This window comes from Lipotes vexillifer, unplaced genomic scaffold (genome assembly GCF_000442215.2).
Source record: "Lipotes vexillifer unplaced genomic scaffold, Lipotes_vexillifer_v1.1 scaffold43, whole genome shotgun sequence".
Lineage (NCBI taxonomy): Eukaryota > Metazoa > Chordata > Mammalia > Artiodactyla > Lipotidae > Lipotes > Lipotes vexillifer.
Window position 1 is genome coordinate 725916 of NW_006770037.1, and position 18029 is coordinate 743944.

At 36.2% G+C, this 18029-nt stretch overlaps 1 protein-coding gene across 1 annotated transcript in view; it reads right to left on the reverse strand.

Moving 5' to 3' along the window:
- TXNDC16 (thioredoxin domain containing 16) overlaps positions 1 to 18029 on the reverse strand; it is a 108863-nt gene that overhangs the window by 3728 nt on the left and 87106 nt on the right. Inside the window, 4 exon segments of the mRNA XM_007445955.1 lie at positions 1766 to 1956; positions 4583 to 4743; positions 9500 to 9638; positions 11249 to 11333. Coding sequence (XP_007446017.1) covers positions 1766 to 1956; positions 4583 to 4743; positions 9500 to 9638; positions 11249 to 11333 — 576 coding nt within the window.

Consider the following 18029-nt stretch of genomic DNA (forward strand, 5'->3'; position numbering starts at 1 on the left):
AAAAAAAAAAAAAAAAAAAAATATATATATATATATATACACACATCTAAAAGGACCCAGAAAAGCCAAAATAATCCTGCACATGAAGAACAGAGTTGGAGGATGTAAAGTTCCCAATTTAAAACCTGTTACAAAGATGCTGTATTCAAGAGAGTGGGGAAACTGCCATATGCTATCTGTGTATGTGACAGAAAAACATGTACATGAATGTTCATAGCAGCATTATTCATAATAGCAAAAAGTGGAGACAATGCAAATGTCCATCAACTGCTGAATGGAGAAACAAAATGGGGTATATCCATCCAACAGAATATTATTCATCCATAGAAAGGAATGAACTACTGATTCATGCTATAACATGGATGGTCCTTGAAAGCCTATGCTAAGGGAAAGAAGCCAGACCCAAAAGGCCTCAAGTTGTATGATTCCATTTATACGAAATGTCCAGATTAGGCAAATCCATAAAGACAGAAGGTACATGAGTGGTTGTCAGGGAATGAAGGGAGGGGAGAATGGGGAGTGAGTGCTAATGGGCATAGGGTTTCTTTTAGCGGTGATGAAAATGTTTTAAAATTCAGTAGCGGTAATGGTTGCACAGCCTCGTGAATATACAAAAAAACATCAAATTGTATACTTTAAAAGGGTGCATTTTACGGTATGTGAATTACATTTCAATATACAAAGACCTTTTCTAGACTATTTAAACACAATAATTTAGTTAAAACTGCCTAACTTAACAGAAATGAAGTAGATAGACCTCCTGGGAAGAACAGGTGTGCTGCAAAGATTGGCACTTAAAACAAATAAATGCAAGAATCTGATTAAATATACACAAATATACATAATGACAGACTCACACAATGCATGCTGGCTGAGAGACAGTGTAACACTGAATTGGAGTTTATATACCAGAACTGTGTGTATATAAATATATAAAACTGTGTGTATATAAATATATATATATACATATATATTCACAGTGTGTATACATATATATTCACACACACACCCTTATTTCAGAACTCGGTCATGAACAGTGTCAAAATGTTATTATAATATAGTTCATTTGGTTTCCACTAACAAAATCCTCAGAAGTACCTTAGGAAACTTTTCATTACATCAAATTTCACACTATTTCCTCAACAGACTAATGATCTACATTATTACATCTTAACTAATTTAAATTATATCAACAGGCCTGTTGTTGTCACAGTTGTATATAAACTAACATACACATGTATACCAAAGGTATAAATCCACATAGGTTTTAGAAAAATAGGGACTATGGCATGTCATAAGCCAGCATTATAAATTCTGAGTCAAGATCTATTTTCTTGTGGTTCAAAATTCTGGCTCTGGAGTACAACAGAGCCATGTTGAAATCCAAGCTTCCTCATTTACTGGTTAATTATATGACTTTGAACTAGTTACTTAACTCTTCTACAGGTAATGATAGTTCCTATACTCTTGTGAGAATAAATGAGATAATGCATGTGAATCACGTAGCTTTGAGCCAGACACCTACTGAGCATTCAATAAATGTTAGCTATTATTATTAAATTTCATATGACAGTTATTTTCTGTGGGTAATAATACCTACCATATAGGAGACTGTCCCATGGACAAGGCTATCAGCGTATTAATATTTAGAATACTTACAGACATTACAATTCAACTCATTCTAGCATCCATGAGCGATAATTCAAGTTTAAAAACATCCATGAAACAAAATATAGAATTGTGCACATTAAAACAGGAAACTTACTGATATGACTTTCTAGTCCTGCTTCTAATTTTTTCAGCCACAATAAAAGGTTCTGTTCAGTGATAGCCTGGTCTGAAGGAAATGCAAATACTTGGCCGCCCGAATGCAGATTTACCAGAGCAAGAAGAGGAAGGGGAGGTAGGGTATCAAAATATGCCTGCAAGATTCCTCTCCCCACGGGAGTATTCTTCCTATAAAAGGGAGCAAATGAACACGTTAATTATTTCTTTCTATAACAAAATAACAAGAACAACAGTTTGTAAAACATATTAACCTTTAAATATAGTATCATGCCAGGAAGTTTATTTTATGAAAATATGTCCTAAAAATCAAGAGGTCTGTAACTATGTTATTAGTAACCAGAGTCATAAAAAGTTTATTTTAACATAGGGTACTTACTGTATTTCTCGTAGGAGAAAAAAGGCAACCAATGAGTTTTAATGAAAAACATAGTCCAAAGGCTTGTCAATTTTGTCTCAATACAATCAATACGTTCCTTCCAAAGTTTAGTCAAGTATCTGATCACATGTCAGCTCAAAAATTAAATGGCTACAAAACTATAAAATAACAAGATACTCATAATAAATACCTCTTTTCCAAATAAAATTGTCTCTTTCCTCAGGATTAATTTCAAATTAAAGAGATTTTTTTTAAGTATTCATACAAGGGAACCACAAGTTTAAGACACCTATTTTTCCTAATACAGCACATTCCACATTATGGAAAGGACTATTTCACTCTGAGATAGCTACAAGGATAATTACCTGGCAAAATTTTGTTTCAGTAGTAGGCTGTACTGTTAGTGAACTCTTCACAACAAAAGTGTACACTGTCCCATTTTTGTAATTTTTCCAATGAGTTAAAAACGAAATCCCTTTCATCTGATGACTTTGAACAATGGATAGTGTATCTAAATATGTGAACTGTGTTCAGAGACATTAAATGTAATAACACAAGCCACACAACTAGAAAATATACCAGGAAATATTGTTGGTAAATGCACTGATAATTTTCTGTAAAGTTTTAGGCTGCATTTTTAAAATACAGAAATACAGAAAAGGGAATTAAAGAAAAATGCCAAAATAACACAATGTTTATTTTTCTGTATTTGCCAAATTTCCCTCAATGAACATCCATTACTTTTAAAATCAGAAAAATTATTATCTTTAAAAATTTACCGTATGACACCAAAAACAAAGGCAACAAAAGCAAAAATAAACAAGTGGGACTACATCAAACTAAAAAACTTCTGCACAGCAAAGGAAACCAACAAAATGAAAAGGCAACGTTCAGAAGGGGAGAAAATATTTGCAAATCATATATGATAGGGGATTAATATCCAAAATAACTAAAGAACTCACACAACTCAATCACAAAACAACAATTCAATTAAATAATGGACATAACTGAATAAACATTTTTGCAAATAAAACATACAAATGACCAAAAGGTACATAAAAAGATGCATAGTATCACTAATCATCAGGGAAATGCAAATAAAAACCACAATGAGATATCACCTTACACCTGTCAGAATGGCTATCAACAAAAGACCACAAATAACAAGCACTAGGGAGGATGTGGAAAAACTGGAACCCTTGTGCACTGTTGGTGGGAATGTAAATTGGTACAGCCAGTATGGAGAACAGTATGGAGGTTCCTTAAGAAACTAAAAATAAAGCTACTATATGATCCAGCAATCCCACTCCTGGGCGTATTATATCTGGAGAAAAACATGGTTCAAAAAGATACATGCACTCCCAATGTTCACTGCAGCACAGTTTACAATAGCTAAGACACTGAAGCAACCTAAATGTCTGTCAACAGAGGAGTGGATAAAGAAGATGAGGCACATAAATACAATGGAATATTACTCAGCTATTAAAAAAATGAAATAATGCCATTTGCAGCAACTTGTATAGACCTGGAGATTATCAAAGTAAGGGAAGCAGTCAGAGAAAGACAAATATCATATCATATGATATCACTTACATGCGGAATCTAAAAAAAACGATACAAATGAACTTATTTATAAAACAGAAACAGACTTAGAGAACGGAATATTATTCAGCCATGAGAAAGAAGGAAATCCTGCTATTTGCTACAACATGGATGGAATTTGAGGGCATTATACTAAGTGAAATAAGCCAGAAAGAGAAAGACAAATACTACATAGTAGTATCACTTATATGTGGAATCTTAAAAAAAAGCCAAATTCATAAAAACAGAGTAGACAAGTTGTCAGGGACTGCAGGGTGGGGGAAATAAGGAGAGACTGGTAAAAGAATACAGACCTTTCAGTTGCAAGATGAATAAGGCCTGAGGATTTAATGTATAACATGATGACTATAGTTGATAATACTGTACTGTATCATTGAAATTTGCTAAGAGAGTAGAATTTAAATGTTCTCACCACCCCTCAAAAGTTTATATATATAAAACAAATATGTGAGGTGATGGATGTGTTAATTAATTAGATGGAAGAATCTTTTCACAATGTATACATATATCAAATTATCACAATGTATATTTTAAATATCTTACAATTTGTCATTTATACCTCAATAAAGCTGGAAAAAAAAATCACACAGCAAAAAAAAAAAAAAAAAGAATTTACTGTAAAACAGAATTCAGTCTAAAACAATGTCATCTTAGACAATCTGAGGGAGTTAAGTTACTAAAATATCATGATAACATACACATTGGTTCCATAATATATAACTCCACAGGTAGAGTTTCATTCTCTAATGAAAATTTAATAATAATTATACTTTCTTTACCTTTTACGTATTAAAAAATAAAAAAATATATACTTACAAATTTAGCCAGCAAGGGGTAAGTGAATCCAAGTGTTTCTCTTTTACCAGCGTCAATATTGCTTTTTTATGCTGAGGATTTATGCTGCCATCACTGAATAAAATGAGTAATGGTTTCTGAAGTCTTAAATAAGTGGGAAGATTTTCCACAGTGATTTCTGGCTGTTTAAAAAAAAAAAAAAAAAAAAAACAAGAAAAATGGGGAATTATAGTGTATAAAGTAGAAAATAATGTTCAAATCACTCTTGCAATTTTAGTTTGTAAAATGTATTTCAAACATTTTCATTTAAGTGGAGATTTTGCTATACTGACTAATAACTATGAATCTCGAGTTTTTTTTTATTTAAACAAATTTTGTCTTAAGAATGAGTTATTTTCAAAATAAAACTACTAATAGAATTTGAAAATAAATTAAAGGAGCTCCCTGTTTTACAAGGATGTAGCACTTCTAATACTTTCTTATGCTAAAATCTGGATCAGACTAGCCAACATACACATGACAAATAAAATTCTTGTTATATCTTTATAAAATTTTTGAAAAAAAACATAAGCTGAGCTTTAAAGATATAATCTTTTAACATCTATGATTACTTAAAAATTAATAAAACCTTACTTTGTTTCAAAATTATGAGTTTTTAGCATAATTAAAGTAATTCAATAATATGCTAAAACAAATCTTAAAAGTCTCTTATTTCTTTGGGGTTTAAAATAACAATGAAACAATTTAGTAAGAAATAAGAAATCTTACCCTTTTATTCTTTTTATTAATTAAAAGAGACCAACGTTTTTTATATATTTGTCTAGGCTGTTGTATTAACAAGAATTGAAAGAGTAACAAACAAAGTTAACATATTCAGGATTAAAAATAGCAGTGACACTATATATAAAATAGATAACTAATAAGGACCTACTGAATAGCACAGAGAAATCTACTCAATACTCTGTAATAGCCTATATGGGAAAAGAATCTAAAAAAGAGTGGATATATGTATATGTATAACTGATTCACTTTGCTGTATACCTGAAACTAACACAACATTGTAAATTAACTATACTCCAATAAAAATTTAAAAAAAGAAAATAGCAGTGACTTAGAATATTAAAGGCTTTTACCATTTTCCATTTTTAGTACCACATCTATTAATTCATCTTCTGGATGTACTTATGAGCTGGATTAAATCTTCCTATATCATAAAACTAATCCCCTGCTGACAGCTAAGGAAACCAAAGACGAGAAGCTGACTTGCTGAAGTCACACAGCTAAGTAGGAGGAAGAGTTGAATGAAACTAGCGCTCAGGCATCCTGTTCACCAGCTTCCCATTTCATTGGATCACACTAGAAATCCAAATGAACAATTTTTTTCATGGTGCCAACCACCTCCGATTCATCCCCAAGCACCAAACTCTGGCACATACTTTTCCGTACTTAGTTCTCAAAACCACTTTCCTCTGCCAATTCTCACTTTTCTTTAAATTCTTTCTCTTTCACACTAAAAATCCTCTTTTCACACCTTCCTCTTTCATGATTCAAATCTTAGATCCCTTCTTCTCCAAACTCCCCTGTGTTGTATTCTTGTATTAACTATCATCTTTTCTCTTCTACATGAGTTACGTCCCCTTCCTAAAATTGACAGATCTCATCAAGCCAGCAGAACGGATTTGACAAATCTGGTGCAATGGAGCCATCACTGCTCAATTCAGAAATTTAGTGAGAACTTTAAGATCTTATGCTGGGTACTGAATCAAAAAGAATTAAGATGCTTACCCTGCCCTCAAAGAGTTCATAGTTTAGAGAAGGAAAGAAGTATACAAACTGCTGTGATCCAAGAAAAAACTTAATGTGTGACACTAAGGAAACCTATTAGCTCTAAATTAAAACTAAAAAACAAGTTAGGGGAGCTCATGGGTGATTTTAGGAAGTGGTATTTGATCTGGGCCTTGCATAAGGAATAAGACCTTGATAGACAGAGGTGTGTGCTAGAGCAGGGATTCCAGATATAGGGAGCATCATGAGGGTGCAGACAGGTGTTAAGGCATGCAGAGTATCTGGGGAACAGTGAGAGTGAAGCGTACCAGACTCAGGCAGGCAAGAGGCAAATGTGGCTGTCAAACCAGATGGAAAATGACTCCACAGGTTTTCTAGCTCTCAGGAATACTGAGATTTTGTATCAAATGAGTGACATGGTTAGGCCTGTTTTAGATGACTAACTGGAATATGAATTTGTGGAAAGACAGGCTAGTGACAGGCACTGCTCTTTCCTATGTCAGGAAAGAAAGACTAAGAGTTGTGTGAGTTTAGAAGTTATGATTAGAAACAGAGTTAGGAATCATCAGCTGGTATGACAGTAGAAGTTATGGGTATAAAGTCTCCCAAAGAAAAACATAGCAAAAAAAGAAAAAAGCGTTGAAGATGTAATTCTACAGTGGCCAGAGGGTTGAAAGTGTACCTAGAGAGGATTGAATTGCAAAAGCCAAAGGAAGAGAGAATTTTTTTTTTTTTTTTTTTTTTTTTTGCCTCTCCCGTTGCGGAGCACAGGCTCCAGGCGCACAGGCTCAGCGGCCATGGCTCACGGGCCCCGCCACTCCGCGGCACGCGGGATCCTCCTGGACCAGGACACGAACCCGCATCCCCCACATCGGCAGGCGGACTCTCAACCACTGCGCCACCAGGGAAGCCCGGAAGAGAGAATTTTAAGAAGGAAAAGCACAATCAAGAGTTTTGATTGCTATTCAGAGGTTAAGGAGAAACAGAAAAGGTCATCAAATGTGGTCACTGGAAGGTGACCTTTGGCTATTTGAGTATGTAAGAGACTATAATTGTGTGGGTTCTGATATTCTTAACTTATTCATAATAACATAAAAAGGAACTCCATGTATCTGAGAAAAGTGCTAAACATATTACCTAACAAATAGTTCTAAGTGTGACAGCCTTGGATATATCATTGCTTACTTATGATATTTACATAGTAACTTATCATGTATTTCAGATTTGGGCACTATTTACCTGGACTAATTTGTCATCAGGTTCATTAAAATAAAAGTTCGATGTTATATAAAAAATGTTAACCATCCGGCCATCCACTCCTCTTTCCTATCCAGAGGAAGGATCCAAAGTCCTTCTGGTAACTAGGTGTAGTCCAGGAGACAGATTACTGCTAGCTGGCTACTGTACACAGTCACTGATGCTCTAGACTTAAAGCTCCAACACAAAGCAGCACTGAGAAATTTAATAACCACTTGAAGGTTTTAGAATTTATGAAAAGATCATAACTAAAAGCAAAATAAATTTTATTACAGCTGTTCATTATTTAGTTGAACACTGCAAACCAAAACGTTGTAAATTTGCCTTAACTATAAACATTGATAATTGTTAAGCTTGCCCACAGTTTCTCAGCCTTAAAGAATATAATCTTAAAGAAAAAAATTAGATACCTATTTTTACCTAGCAGTTAGGCAAAGATTAAAGAGTAAAATGATACAAATCTTCTGTTGGGTGAGACAGGAATAAATGTCAGAAGCCTTCAAAATGTGCCTACCCTTTGGACTAGCAATTCTATGAACTTACCATAAGTATATATTCATAGCAACACCCAAAGATTATCTATAAGGATGGTCCCAGAATAAAACAAAACAAAGACATCTTAAATATTAACCAACAGGAAATTAGATAAATTGTGGTTTATTAGTACAACAGAATATTATGCCAATATTTAAAAACTAATATGCAAATCTTTATTTCTTGGTGGAAATATCCCTTAGTATAAAAAGATAAACACATATATACACATGGAATTTTTTTTTTAAGTTCGGGAAAATATATCCCCAAATTTAAACTTGGTTAAAGAAGTTATGGTTTATTCTGATTTTCTTCTTTAGTTTCCTGTATTATCTCAGAAAAAAAAGCTAAAGTCTTATGATAATTCCAAAAATATTACACTATGTATATGCTAACGAAAGTCATTTAATAATGTCATTAAAGACAAAAATGTTACTTTATAAATAATTTAGAAAACCACATCCTGAAAATATTAATTATTTGATTAATTATAAACTGTAACTTTAATTGGGGGAGGGGAGGCAATAGAACTGAGGTCACAAAAAACTTAAAGAATACATTCATTTATTTGAGCCTAAAATGTAATATCATTTAGATCAGCATGACAAAAAACAGTAACAGGAGGATATTCGTTCAGTATTTATAGTTGATAATAGTGCCTCTATGGCACTTTAGAAAGGGAGAAAAGCATAAATTTATAATATTCTAGCTACAGTTAATACTAATGCAAAACAACAAAATCAAGAAATGCAGGTTACATCTGCTGGGCCCCTGAATCCATTATTACACAAAGTAAGCAACGGAAAAGGACTTTTGTAAGACAGTATTTTGCTCTAAAATGGTATAAGTAATAATACGAGCTAACATTTGTTGAGTTTTTACCAGGGGCCAAACACTGTACACAGAGCACTGAACACCCATCTCGTTTAGTCCTTACAATAACGCTCTGCAGCAGGGGCTACTATCACCTACATTTTACACATGTGGAAACTGAGGCACAGAGATGCTTACATACAGCCAGTAGGGAGACAAGCAAGGATCTGAAGCCCAGAAGTCTGCTCTCTGGAATCTATGTGCTTTATGCCAAGTTTCAGCCTAGATTGAGTACTTCAACTGGCGATCAGCCACAAGCATCTCAGCAATAAAAATAATCCAAAGACATGTAAACTTTTGGCAGTGGACTAAAGAAGCTGTGTGCATAACAGGTGAATAATAAAACAGAGCAACCCAATGAATCTTGACATCACAACACATCATGCCCGTGCCAACAAAAGCTGGAAAATCACGTATTGAAACACACTGTCTTTAACTGGTCCAGATTTTCTTATTTCAAATAACATCCTTATTATAAAATATACTCACAAATGTTTCCAGTGATGCATTACTTATTATTTGAACTATTTCTTGAGCATGGACATTAGCTAATGAAATGCTCTCGATTTTGCCTTCTTTGTGTCTGGCAAGCAGCAGGGCTGGAAGAGTTACAGCATATTTATTTGACCTATGGAGAAATGTAGTATTAAAATTTCCAACCAAAATATAGCAAATCATCAAAAATATGAACAGTTAGGCCAAGAAGTCACAATGGAGGCAGCAAATGGGAAGCCCTACTAAGGAAAAAAGAACTCGATTTCCAGACAAACTTATCTTCTCTGTGAGGCTATCTGAGCAAGTTCAAGAACCTTGATAATCTAGATTAGAAGAAAGCAACAGATAGTAATCTAGCCAGATTTGTTTCTCTAGACAACTTATTCATCAAGAAAATGTCTAAATAGGATTAGGAACACACTGAATGGTTCTCCACTTTTTGGGCTGCTCACCAAACTGCTGAGCCAAGGAGACAGGCATTTATGAGAATGGGCCTGTTACTTGCCAGGCACTATACCAGGTGCTTCTAGTTAAGTCTTTAACCGTCAGAACATCCCTATAACCCTCTGTTTACTGATGATGAAAGAGAGGTAAACAGCAGAGACAGAATTCACACTGAGGTATTCCAGATACAGAGTCTGTGCTCTCTCCACTGAAACAGAGCCCAAATCTGCTCCCTCCTACCACTACTTTTGCTAACTAAACTTAAAAGAAAATCACTAAATAGGAAAAAAATGTCTTGTGTGAAATTACCAGTGATGTAGTCACATTTATATCATGTAAAAACTTAATTCATGCTAAAACAAAAGTACAGACATTATAATATTATAAACATTAGTAGAAAGCCCAGTCTTCAGATTACCTGTTGGTAATATAACCAGTTAGTTATAAACGAAACATATTCTGAAAACTACTGGTCTAGAAGAGTGACTGTCCATGTGTCAGGTGAACAGGTCTCATATTCTCTAAAGATCTGGAGTTCTGTATTCACTTTTAAAAAATCACTGATTTCATGGAGCTCGATCATCAAAAGCATGTGTCACCAGTATTCAGGATGAAAGATTTAAGCTCAGAAATAACAATGAGGAATAAAATAGTCAGAGGGTAATAAACACAAACTGGGGCTTATTAACTCCTCGTGCATCTGAAGATGAGTCATAAGTGTAGAACGTGCTATGTATTCATAATTTCCAAATTTTCAGTTCAGTCCTTCATTCCACAGCAACTGAAATATTTGATAGTTCACAGGAGCCCCGAATTCTACAAATAAAGCAACTTAAGTGGCTAAAGAAAGCACTGCTTAAGTGTACGTCTGCAATAACAAAATTAAGTAGAACTAGCAGTTCGTCAGCTAAAACTCTGCAAGAAATATAGAAAAACTGATTTTTATGTAGACCTTGGTGGCAAATCAAAACCCAGACACTCAAGAAATAAAATTCCTCAGAAGACTATGACAACTGAAAAGAATTTCTCGCAGGTAATAGAATCCAAAGAGGAAAACTTTTAAAGGAAGATGAAGTAGTATGGATCCAAGGTTGCCCAATGAGGGCATCTATAGCCTAAAGAATTTTGAATATCTAAAAATTCTAAATAGCCAGGTAGTACTTCCCAGATCTTCCCAGAAGGAAATTAAAAATTTACTTATGTTGCTGCCCTATTTTCCTTCATCAACTGGGTAAAGACAAACAATATATTATTTTGCAAACTTCTTCCTCCCTAAAATTAGAAGACCAACAGACTTACAGTGTCAATGCATCTTCTTCAGAATAAATTCCTGTGATAACATATCCTTTTAGGTAATTTCCTGCTTCAGTGAACTCTTCTTGTGCTATAAATACACAAACGAGTTAAAAATATGAAACCTTTCAAGTTATGTATGCTATTCAACTGACGAACATGTTTACAGATGATAGTGCTTAATTATTAATTAATTATAAAGATGTTTAAGTGCAGACCTTACATACCTTATTGGTTCTAAAATATATGTGTGTTCTTTTTATAACATTTGATTACTACAGAAATGTACATTGATGTAATACAACTATGGTTCTTTAAATAAATGTACTCCAAATGCACAGATGACCCTTGAACAACACGAGTTTGACCTGCATGGGTCCACTTTATACACGAATTTTTTCAATAAATACAGTACCTGTATTTTCATTTAACAGGCCTTTAAACTAAGTGTGGGGAAAAGTATGTGTTCAACTGTGTTCAAGAGATCACAATACGTGGAATCAAAAGAAGTAGAGTTTGAGTCCTAATTCTATCCAAACTGAGCTTCCTGCCCTTGGGTGGGTCATTTATCAATTCCTTTATTTTTGAGGCAGAGGCAGCAGTCTGGGGATTTTCAACTGTACAGGAGGTCAGCAACCCTAACCCCCTCATTTTCAAGGGTCAACTGTAATTTATAAGATTTACAGGATTCTAATCATACAGATTTAGTAAATAAACATTGGTTGCTTTTTAATCTACTCCTAAGGCAAGGTAAATGGAGACAGCTGTCCTATATGCAGCCTGGAAAGAAAAGCACGTATGTGAAATGATACACACATTATAACCACAAAATCTAAAAGTGCTCATATGCATAGAAAAAATAGAAGACTGGAAATTCTAGTCCTCTAACAGTGTCTCTGTTAGGGTTCTATAATTAGGAGGGATTTGTATCTTCTTCTCTTATTTCCTGTATTTTCTGTAATGTGTTTTTGTTACTTTTAAACTTTGGTTAATTTGTGTATCAGTCTTTTCCCATTTGTTATGATATACATATTCAACATAAGAACTATTATCTCTGTAGGTTTCTGAATACATTTTCATAAATAATAGCATATTCTGGACCCTATAACCAAGAAGCAAGTCTGAATTAAACAGTTGTAGACTAATGAGAAAAGAGCAAAGGTAGACTGATATAAATGATGTATTCTTGACAACTGAAGGCCAGATGATACCTCAGCTTGCTGCACAAAAGGTTCATAGCAGTTGAAATAGAAAAACTATGATGGAAGAATTGAATCATAAAGCACCTAGAGGTCTGGGTATGCTGAACCCAAAAGATCTGTACCTTAGTAGTCAGCACTATATTCGTGATGTGAGAATCAACACTGTTAACATTGGGTAACCACAAGATTGTTTTCTTTAAAAATGATGCATACTTTCCACAAGACTGAGAAACACTGTAGGAAAGCCAGCTTACTCAAGTGGCGAAATCCACCAGCAGGCAGCATTGAGAGCTTATTTATAATCATAAATTCAATGAGAAACAAGTAACCCATGAAAATATTTTCTTTAGCCTGTGCTATACCAAAGTAGAAAAGATTCAAAAGAAAACTAGGCAACTAGAAAGAACTGAGTGCTGTACTTTCATTTCTAAGAGAAATTTCTCTAAATTCTGATCAATAATTGATGATTGTTATCTAAAGCAATGACATAATGGAATCTGTTTTAGCTTCTTTTTGGATAAGAAAATTACACTAATATTCCCATATAATTTCCTCATGAAGAAGACTCTAAACTCATGAATATGTTTCTTGCAAGCCTCTGCATGAAACCACTTGTACATAAATCCTAAGTTCCTTGGGGAATGGGAGCATTTAAGACTGTAGACCTCAGTTGCATATCCATTCCCACTAAATCAAAGTGTAAATTCTCCTTTGAATATTTGAAACCAGGCACATTCTCCTCCTTGGTGAAAACTGCATATATGTCAGAATATATGGCAACACAAATATAAGGAAATAATCAGTTATCTAAATTAAAAGTTTTTTTAACCACTATAAATATACTTAAGGTGTAATATTAATGGTGACTTACAATATTTAGTTGTTTTAACTTTAAACATATTTTAATTGCACAAAATAAATACATTAGGAGCTTCAAGATGGCGCAAGAGTAAGACGCGGAGATCACCTGCCTCCCCACAAATACATCAGAAATACATCTACATATGAAACAACCCCTACAGAACACCTACTGAACGCTGGCAGAAGACCTCAGACATCCCAAAAGGCAAGAAACTCCCCACATACCTGGGTAGGACAAAAGAAAAAACAGAGATGAAAGAATAGGAACAGGACCTGCACCTCTGGGAGGGAGCTGTGAAAGAAGAAAGGTTTCCACACACTAGGAAGCCCCTCTGCGGGAGGAGGGGGGAAGCTTCGGAGCTGCGGAGGAAAGCACAGCAACAGGGGTGCAGAGGGCAAAGAAGAGAGATTCCCATACAGAGGATCAGTGCCGACCGGCACTCACCAGCCCGAGAGGCTTGTCTGCTCACCTGAAATGGGGGCGGGGGCTGGGAGCTGAGGCCCGGGCTGCGGAGCTTAGATCCCAGGGAGAGGACTGCGATTGGCTGCGTGAACACAGCCTGAGGGGGGCTAGCGCGCCACGGCTAGCCGGGAGGGAGTCCGGGAAAAGGTCTGGACATGCCTAAGAGGCAAGAGACTTTTTCTTGCCTCTTTGTTTCATGGTGCGCAAGGTGAGGGGATTAAGAGTGCTGCTTAAATGAGCTCCAGAGACCGGTGCGAGCCGCAGCTATCAGCATGGACCCCAGAGACGGGCATGAGGCACTAAGGCTGCTGCTGCCACCACCAAGAAGCCTGTGTGTGAGCACAAGTCACTATGCACAACCCCCTTCCGGGGAGCCTGTGCAGCCCGCCACTGCCAGGGTCCCAGGATCCAGGGACAACTTCCCCAGGAGAACACACAGCGTGCCTCAGGCTGGTGCAATGTCACGCCAGCCTCTGCCGCCGCAGGCTCGCCCCGCATCCGTACCCCTCCTTCCCCCCGGCCTGAGTGAGGCAGAGCCCCTGAATCAGCTGCTCATTTAACCCCGTCCTGTCTGAGCAGGAACAGACGCCCTCAGGCGACCTACACGCAGAGGCGGGGCCAAATCCAAAGCTGAACCCCAGGAGCTCTGTGAACAAAGAAGAGAAAGGGAAATCTCTCCCAGCAGCCTCAGGAGCAGCAGATTAAATCTCCACAATCAACTTGATGTACCCTGCATCTGTGGAATACATGAATAGATGACAAATCATCCCAAATTGAGGAGGTGGACTTTGGGAGCAATGCCATATATATATATTTTTCCCTTTTTCTCGTTTTCGTGTGGATGGACAGGGTCTTGGTGCTCCGACCGGACGTCAGGCATGTGCCTCTGAGGTGGGGAAGCCAAGTTGAGGACACTGGTCCACCAGAGACCTCCCAGCTCCACATAATATCAAACAGTGAAAATCTCCCAGAGATCTCCATCTCAATGCCAAGACCCAGCTCCACTCAACGACCAGCAAGCTCCAGTGCTGGACACCTATGCCAAACAACTAGAAAGTCAGGAACACGACCACACCCATTAGCAGACAGGCTGCCAAAAATCATAATAAGTCCACAGACACCCCAAAACACACCACCAGAGGCGAACCTGCCCACCAGAAAGACAAGACCCAACCTCATCCACCAGAACACAGGCACTAGTGCCCTCCACCAGGAAGCCTACACAACCCACTGAACCAACCTCACCCACTGGGGGCAGACACCAAAAACAACAGGATCTACGAAGCTGCAGCCTGCGAAAAGGAGACCCCAAACACAGTAAGTTACGTAAAATGAGAAGACAGAGAAACACACAGCAGATGAAGGAACAAGGTAAAAACCCACCAGACCAAACAAATGAAGAGGAAATAGGGAGTCTACCTGAAAAAGAATGCAGAATAATGATAGTAAAGATGATCCAATATCCTGGAAATAGAATGGAGAAAATATAAGAAACATTTAACAAGGACCTAGAAGAACTAAAGAGCAAATAAACGATGAACAACACAATAAATGAAATTAAAAATTCTCTAGAAGTAATCAACAGCAGAATAACTGAGGCAAAAGAACGGATAAGTGACCTAGAAGATAAAATAGTAGAAATAATTACTGCAGAGCACAATAAAGAATGAAAAGAATTGAGGACAGTCTCAGAGACCTCTGGGACAATTTTAAATGCACCAACATTTGAATTATAGGGGTGTGAGAAGAAGAAGAGAAAAAGAAACGGACTGAGAAAATATTTGAAGAGATTATAGTTGAAAACTTCCCTAATATGGGAAAGGAAATAGTTATTCAAGTCCAGGAAGTGCAGAGAGTCCCATACACGATAAATCGAAGGAGAAACACACCAAGACACATATCAATCAAATTGTCAAAAACTAAATACAAAGAAAGCATATTAAAAGCAGCAAGGGAAAAACAACAAAGAACACACAAGGGAATCCCCATAAGGTTAACAGCTGATCCTTCAGCAGAAACTCTGCAAGCCAGAAGGGAATGGCAGGACATATTCAAAGTGATGAAAGGGAAAAACCTACAACCAAGATTACTCTACCCAGCAAGGATCTCATTCACATTTGACAGAGAAATTAAAACCTTTACAGACGAGCAAAAGCTAAAAGAATTCACCACCACCAAACCAGCTTTACAAGAAATGCTAAAGGAATTTCTCTATGAAGGAAACACAAGAGAAGGAAAAGACCTACAAAAACAAACCCAAAACAATGAAGAAAATGGGAATAGGAACATACATATCGATAATTACCTTAAATGTAAGTGGATTAAATGCTCCAACCAAAAGACATAGACTGGCTGAATGGATACAAAAACAAGACCCATATATATGCTGTCTCCAAAAGACCCACTTCAGACCTAGGGACACATACAGATGAAAGTGAGGGGATGGAAAAAGATATTCCTTGCAAATGGATACCAAAGGAAAGCTGGACTAGCAATTCTCATATCAGACAAAATAGACTCTAAAATAAAGACTATTACAAGAGACAAGGACACTACATAATGATCAAGGGATCAATCCAAGAAGAGGATATAACAATTGTAAATAAGTATGCACCCAACATAGGAGCACCTCAATACATAAGGGAAATGCTAACAGCCATAAAAGGGGAAAGCAACATTAACACAATCATAGTAGTGGACGTTAACAGTCTACTTTCACCAATGGACAGATCATCCAAAATGAAAATAAATAAGGAAACACAAGCTATAAATGATACATTAAACAAGATGGACTTAATTGATATTTACAGGACATTCCATCCAAAAACAACAGAATACACTTTCTTCTCAAGTGCTCATGGAATATTCTGCAGGATAGATCATATCTTGGGTAGCAAATCAAACCTTGGTAAATTTAAGAAAACTGAAATTATATCAAGTATCTTTTCCAACCACAACGCTATGAGACTAGATATCAATTACAGGAAAAAATCTGTAAAAAATACAAACACATGGAGGCTAAACAATACACTACTAAATAACCTAGAGATCACTGAAGAAATCAAAGAGGTAATCAAAAAAATACCGAGAAACCAATGACAATGAAAATACAATGACCCAAAACCTATCGGATGCAGCAAAAGCAGTTCTAAGAGGGAAGTTTATAGCTATACAAGCCTACATCAAGAAACAAGAAAAATCTCAAATAAACAATCTAACCTTACACCTAAAGGAACTAGAGAAAGAACAAACAAAACCCAAAGTTAGCAGAAGGAAAGAAATCATAAAGATCAGACCAGAAATAAATGAAATAAAAACAAAGAAAAGAATAGCAAAGATCAATAAAACTAAAAGCTGGTTCTTTGAGAAGATAAACAAAATTGATAAACCATTACCCAGACTCATCAAGAAAACGAGGGAGAGGACTCAAAGCAATACAATTAGAAATGAAAAAGGAGAAGTAACAACAGACACTGCAGAAATACAAAGAATCATGAGACATTAGTACAAGCAACTATATACCAATAAAATGGACAAACTGGAAGAAATGGACAAATTCATAGAAAAGCACAACCTTCCGAGAATGAACCAGTAAGAAATACTGCTTGGTTCATTGCAGCTCTATTTACAATAGCCCGGAGATGGAAACAACCTAAGTGCCCGCCGTCGGATGAATGGATAAAGAAGATGTGGCACATATATACAATGGAATATTACTCAGCCATAAAAAGAAACGAAATTGAGCTATTTGTAATGAGGTGGATAGATCTAGAGTCTGTCATACGGAGTGAAGTAAGTCAGAAAGAGAAGGACAAATACCGTATGCTAACACATATATATGGAATTTAAGAAAAAAAAATGTTATGAAGAACCTAGGGGTAAAACAGGAATAAAGACAGAGACCTACTGGAGAACAGACTTGAGGATATGGGGAGGGGGAAGGGTGAGGTGTGTTAGGGCGAGAGAGAGACATGGACATATATATACTAACAAACGTAAGGTAGATAGCCAGTGGGAAGCAGCCGCATGGCACAGGGAAACCGGCTCGGTTCTTTGTGGCTGTCTGGAGGGGTGGGATAGGGAGGGTGGGAGGGAGGGAGACAAAGAGGGAAGAGATATGGGAACATATATATATGTATAACTGACTCACTCTGTTATAAAGCAGAAACTAACACACCATTGTAAAGCAATTATACCCCAATAAAGATGTTAAAAAAAATAAAAAAATAAAAAAATAAAAAAAAATAAAAATAAAAAAAAA